The sequence below is a fragment of the Pelophylax lessonae genome, assembly GCF_965119305.1.
Source record: "Pelophylax lessonae genome assembly, chromosome: 4".
Taxonomy (NCBI): domain Eukaryota; kingdom Metazoa; phylum Chordata; class Amphibia; order Anura; family Ranidae; genus Pelophylax; species Pelophylax lessonae.
The window spans coordinates 653,810,318-653,816,838 of record NC_138771.1 but is presented as its reverse complement, the minus strand read 5'-3'; the positions used below and the strand labels follow the sequence as shown (position 1 = coordinate 653,816,838).

At 44.3% G+C, this 6,521-nt stretch overlaps 1 protein-coding gene across 1 annotated transcript in view; it reads right to left on the bottom strand.

Moving 5' to 3' along the window:
- Positions 1 to 3,533: 3,533 nt before the first annotated feature.
- SRRT (serrate, RNA effector molecule) overlaps positions 3,534 to 6,521 on the bottom strand; it is a gene marked incomplete at its 5' end in the record, with an annotated part of 54,606 nt that continues 51,618 nt past the window's right edge. Inside the window, 4 exons of the mRNA XM_082254669.1 lie at positions 3,534 to 3,789; positions 3,878 to 3,962; positions 4,051 to 4,140; positions 5,090 to 5,249. Coding sequence (XP_082110795.1) covers positions 3,714 to 3,789; positions 3,878 to 3,962; positions 4,051 to 4,140; positions 5,090 to 5,249 — 411 coding nt within the window. The 3' untranslated portion in view covers positions 3,534 to 3,713. The remainder of the gene's footprint in view (positions 3,790 to 3,877; positions 3,963 to 4,050; positions 4,141 to 5,089; positions 5,250 to 6,521) is intronic.

Genomic DNA, 6,521 nt, shown 5'->3' with positions numbered 1-6,521 from the left:
GGGGTCAGCCTGTCAGTGCTCAAATTTACACTGTTATACAAGCTGTACACTCATTACTTTACATTGTAGCAAAGTGTCATTTCTTCAGTGTTGTCACATGAAAAGATATAAAGTATTTACAAAAATGTGGGGGTAGTACTCACTTTTGTGAGATACTGTATACGAAAAAATGTTTTTGGCTGGAGAAGACCTTGAACCGCTTGCTGCCTGCCCACACAACATTTACTGTGGGTGGCAGCTGAAAACTAAGCCTCGTTGCTCAGCACATGCGCGCTGCAAAACGGCTTCTAGTCATGACAACTTCCTTACTATTGTAATGGTGTGATTGGCAAACAGCGATTACATGTTACTTGGGTCAGTCACAGCAGCTTGTACCATGTAAATAGATGTAGCCAATGGCTGTCATGAATGAAAGCCATTCATGACCGTTAAAACTATTGCTTATAACGCTGATCACCCCAGAGTAGTACAGTGCCCCTATGGTAACACTAAACTACTCTGATGACTGGATGTAAAAAAAAAAAAAATGAAAGAAACAAATTTTATACCACTTGCCTACTGGGCACTTTCACTCCCTGCCCAGGCCAATTTTCAGCGCTGCCACACTTTGAACGACAATTGCGCAGTCATGCAACACTGTACCCATATGAAATTTGTATGTTTTTTTGGAGACAGAGCTTTCTTTTGGTGGTATTTAATCACCACTGTGTTGGTTTTTTTGCTAAACACAGAAATTTTTTTTTTTTTGTTTCGGTTATAAAATTTTGTAATTTTTCTCCTTCACTGACGTGGAGGCACTAATTTGCAGCCTTTATGGGCACTGATTGGCATCGCTCATGGGGCTGCACTGATCAGTGCAGAACTCCCATCAGGAAAGCCGCTCATCGGCTCTCCTCCAATCGCTGTCAGCATGAGTAGAGGAATGTTGATAACCGGCACTTCCTAGTTTACACTGCGATCACCAAAGAGCGTACGTCATAGGTCCAAGCAACACACCGTACAACCGATTGCGCATGAGCAGCATGTTCTTAACCACTTCCATGCCGTTGGATGTTATATGACATCCTGGGCTTTGAGTGGGCATATCTGAATGATCTTGAATTTATTTCCCCCCCCCCCCTTTCAGGCCGCTCCAGTAGACGTCCTATGACGAAACGCATAGGGTGGAGTTTTACGTCAAACGTCACTTCCGGTTTCGGAGTTGAGCCGTGAAACGCGGCAAGCATCCCGGCACCTACACTGATCCTGATCAGCCTAAGCAGCGAGTCAGATTTACTTGCATTTAACCGTCTTGTGTACTACACTATGGGGTTTCCTTTCTGTTTGAGCACCTAGATCGGGGGACCACCGTTCTTCTAAGTCAGTGGTCCTCAACCCTGGCCTACAGGGCCCACTAAAAGGCCAGATTCGCAAGATAACTGAAATACATCCCAGGTGATATCATTTGCTGCTCAGTGATTGCAGTACTCTAGTCTGCATCTCCCCAAGGTAATACCTAAAATCTGGCCTGTTAGTGGGCCCTGTAGGCCAGGGTTGAGGAACACTGTTCTAAGTGAACCTGCTCAACAAAAAACAGAGAAGACCCCTGGATTTCTTTGCTTGGTACAAACAGCTGATACCTCATACCGAAAGGTTACATAGGGTGAGTGCGATACCTAGTGGCCGTCACAGGTATAGGCACCCAATTCACAATTTTTTCTTTTATTTGTCACGGGCACTGTATCCAGCTCAAGGAAAGGGTTTAAACTTAAACTTACTTTACCTATCATCCGTTTGTTTATCTAAGGCAGGGATCCTCAAACTACGGTCCTCCAGCTGTTGCGGAACTACACATCCCATGAGGCATTGTAAAACTCTGCCATTCACAGACATGACTAGGCATGATGGATATTGTAGTTCCTGAACAACTGGAGGGCCGTAGTTTGAAGACCCCTGATCTAAGGAATAACTATATATTGATTACCCACACACAGATTTATTTATTTCCTGCACTGAACCATTCACCATCAGCACTATAGAATAAAGTTTTATTACAACTTGTGCACCTTTGTTTTATTTATTGTCCCTTCGCCATATATTATTCGTTTGACACTGAACACTTTTTGGGGACGTGAACATTCAGTCCAATTACCACTTCTTACTTGCACTTTGGCACTTTAACCACTTTACGTCTGCTCGCGGTAATACTACTGCGGCAGAGTGGTTCGTTATTGTCTGACGACGTAGTATTAACGTCGTCAGACACTCCCCCTTCTGGGCGGCGCTTGCGCGCCGCCGGAGGCTCGCTCCCGCTGTTTTCATTCACAGCGGGAGTTGGGCCAGGGGAGGAGCAGCGGCGATCGCCGCTGCTCTGCCCCGATCGCCGGGGATCTAGTGTGGATATCCGCCCGCCTGTGTAAACACAAGCGGACGGATCTCCATAGTGACAGGGAGTGACAGATCGGAGTGTTCAGCATAGCTGGACATCCGATCTGTCCATGACTCACTCAGTCACCTCCCCCCACACACGTCAGTAAGCACCAGGCACACATTAACCCCTCCCTCTCCAATAAAATTAACCCCTTCCCTGCCAGTGTCATTTTTACAGTAACAGTGCATATATATAGCACTGATTACTGCAGTAATGTCACTGGTACCCCCAAAAGTGTCAAAAATGTCAGTCAAGGGTCCGATCTGTCCGCCGCAATGTCGCAGTCCCACAAAAAAAAAAAAAAAAAAAAAAAAAATCGCAGATCGCCGCCATTACGCGTTAAAAAAAAAAAAAACACCAAAAATGACAAATCTTTCCCTTTGTTAGTAAACGCAATAACTTTTGCGCAAACCAATCAAAATACGCTTATTGCGATTTTTTTTACCAAACATAGGTAGCAGAAAACAAATTGGCCAAAAATTTTTTAAAAAAATTGTTTTTTTACATCTTTTTTGGGGGGAATTTCATATAAAAAATGTTAAAAATATTGTTATTTTTTCAAAATAAACGCTCTTTTTTTGTTTATAGCGCAAAAAGTAAAAATCGCACAGGTGATCAAATACCACCAAAAGAAAGCTCTGTTTGTGGGAAAAAAAAGGACGTAAATTTCGTTTGGGTACAGCGTTGCACGACCGCGCAATTGTCAGTTGAAGTCGCACAGCGCCGAATCGCAAAAAGTGGCCTGGACGGAAGACAGCAAAATCCTCCGGTGGTAAAGTGGTTAAATATCACCATTGGATAATTTCTTATCTATTTATATGGTCTGATTTTATAAACACACATCTATAAGACCTTCTTAACATATAGTTTTAACAGGTAGCGCCTTTTACCAACCTTTCCTACCTTTACCCTATATCTGAATGATGCCTGCAGCTGCTAATTTTTTTTTTTAACCGGCGATTCTCTTCACCATAACAATCACAGCGGCTGCCATGAAGGGGGGTAAAAACCTTCCAGAGCTCAACTGGTTAAAAATCGGTATTCTTGCTTTTGCTTTGCTTTTTTCTTTCTTATTTCATCACTTACAAATCACATAACAATTATCCACAAACAGGGTCTGTCAGACATTAGAGGGAACCAGTTTATTGAACAAAACAATTACACTTTAACTGGAAGTCCTGAAAATTTTATTAAAAAAAAAAAAAAAAAAAATACTGACCGGAGGAGGCAGTAACGTCAGTGAGGGTGGGGGAGGGAGAAGTGCAGCGACCAAGGGCGAAAAATAATAAAACAAGCAGAGATGTTAAAAGAAGTCTACGTCTTCTGGTGCATCAAGATCGCGGTATTCGATGATAGAACGTGGGTCCCCGCGCATCATCCTGCGGGGGGGAACAAGGAGCATTTAAGGAAGTCAGAGGACAAAAGAAAAAAATAATGGGCTAAAACAAGAAGATACGATCACCTTACCGGTTGCGTGGTTTGGGGTAGCCTTGGCCTCTGAAGGCATCATATCCTCGCCCGGCACCGTAAGGATTGGGAGGGAACTGAGGGGCTGAAAGAAGAGAGGGGACAAATTATTTTTGAATATTTCTACAGATGGCGATTCCATCACGGTCATCCCAAACCAAATATATACTCACCTCCGTAACCCATCATTTGGGGCCGTGGCTGATTATAGGGCAAGAGGGCCTGGGGTCCCTGGTGAGGGTAAAGCAGTCCGGGCGCCAGCCCTAAAAAGAAAACAAATATAGTGCTTGAGTATAAAGATTAACCCGGGGGGTGACAGAAGGCAGCTACAAGAGTGTCCTCCTCCTGCAGGGTGACACATATAGAAGGGGATAGGAGTCTGTACTCCTCCTGCAGGGTGACACATATAGAAGGGGATAGGAGTCTGTCCTCCTCCTGCAGAGTGACACATATAGAAGGGGATAGGAGTCTGTCCTCCTCCTGCAGAGTGACACATATAGAAGGGGATAGGAGTCTGTTCTCCTCCTGCAGGGTGACACATATAGAAGGGGATAGGAGTCTGTCCTCCTCCTGCAGGGTGACACATATAGAAGGGGATAGGAGTCTGTCCTCCTCCTGCAGGGTGACAGATATAGAAGGGGATAGGAGTCTGTACTCCTCCTGCAGGGTGACATGCACAGAAGGGAGCGAAAAGCCTGTCCTCCCCCTGCAGGGTGACAGAAGGGAGCTACAAGTCTGTCCTCCTCCTGCAGGGTGACAGAAGGGAGCTACAAGTCTTTCCTCCCTCTGCAGGGTGACAGAAGGGAGCTACAAGTCTGTCCTCCTCCTGCAGGGTGACAGAAGGGAGCTACAAGTCTTTCCTCCCTCTGCAGGGTGACAGAAGGGAGCTACAAGTCTTTCCTCCCTCTGCAGGGTGACAGAAGGGAGCTACAAGTCTGTCCTCCTCCTGCAGGGTGACAGAAGGGAGCTACAAGTCTGTCCTCCTCCTGCAGGGTGACAGAAGGGAGCTACAAGTCTGTCCTCCTCCTGCAGGGTGACAGAAGGGAGCTACAAGTCTGTCCTCCTCTTGCAGGGTGACAGAAGGGAGCTACAAGTCTGTCCTCCTCCTGCAGGGTGACAGAAGGGAGCTACAAGTCTGTCCTCCTCCTGCAGGGTGACAGAAGGGAGCTACAAGTCTGCCCTCCTCCTGCAGGGTGACAGAATAGGACATACCTTGTGCAGCAGCCACTGGTGGTTGAATAGGTTTGACCTCTGGGAGTGCTGGACGTTTGGTGTCAATCAGGAAATTGTTGAAGAAGACCACTTCCTTTTTGACTTCTTCAATCTTCTCAGCATGCTTGTTGAAGATGTGTTTACGAACAAACTCTGGACCCTGAGGAGACAAACAGCACGTACATATTGTTACTGTACACTATGGCAGCTATGGGTGAAAGAACAAAGTTCTTATTTATGCCAAAAATTACTATAAAACAGCGCACTCTCAGACTGCCTGCTCCCCGAATAAAAAGCTCTACTTGGAATAGAAAGGAACTGTACAAAAAAGATGGTTTGCATCTTTCTCTCAAAGGAACAAATGTACTTAGTGAACAACTCCAAGAATATGCAAAAGAGTATTTAAACTAGGAAGGGGGAGTGAAAATACAAGAGTCCCAATTGCCCCCCGAAGCAATGCCAGAACAGGTCAGAAGCAGAGAGGTTAAGAAATGATAAGCTCAGAGTCCTGTCTACAAATGCTCGCAGTTTAGGTAAAAAAATCAATGAACTTGGGGTCAATAATGGCATCTGAGAATGTAGATTTAGTGGCTGTTACGGAGACGTGGTTTAATGAAAGAAATTACTGGGACATAACCATACCAGGGTACTCTTTATACAGAAGAGACAGAGAAGGCAAGAAAGGAGGAGGAGTGGCCCTGTATGTGAAAGATAGCATTAAATCTAACCTAATACAAGTTGGTGAGGCCAACATAGAGTCAGTTAGAGTTACGTTGCAGTTTGCTAATCATGCAGTAACTCGTGTAGGTGTGATATATAGACCACCTGGTCAAGTTAAAGAACTAGATGATCTACTAGTTGAAGAAATAGCTAAAATGACAATGAAAGGAGAAGTTATCATTATGGGAGATTTCAATCTTCCAGATATAAACTGGAAAACCAAAATAGCAAGTTCTACCAGGAGTACAGATATTCTAAATTCCCTACTGGGGTTGTCTCTGCAACAAGTGGTTGAGGAGCCAACCCGGAGGGAGGCCATTTTGGATTTGGTATTCACAAATGGGGATTCGGTATATGATGTCATTGTAGGCGAAACCTTGGGATCTAGTGATCACCAGTCAGTGTGGTTTAATATAAGAACTGTGAAAGAGTCACACCACACAAAAACAAAAGTTTTAGATTTTAGAAAAACAGACTTTTCAAAAATGAAATTAGTCATAAATGAGTCCTTATCAGACTGGAATGGATTACATGGAGTCCAGGAGAAATGGGACTACTTAAAAGGTGCATTATTGAAGGCAACAGAAAATTGCATTAGACTTCTCAGTAAAAGCAAAAAAAGGAAGAGACCACTGTGGTACTCAGCAGAAGTGGCCCAAATCATTAAAAATAAAAAGCTAGCATTTTGTAATTTTAAAAAAACCCAGAGCAA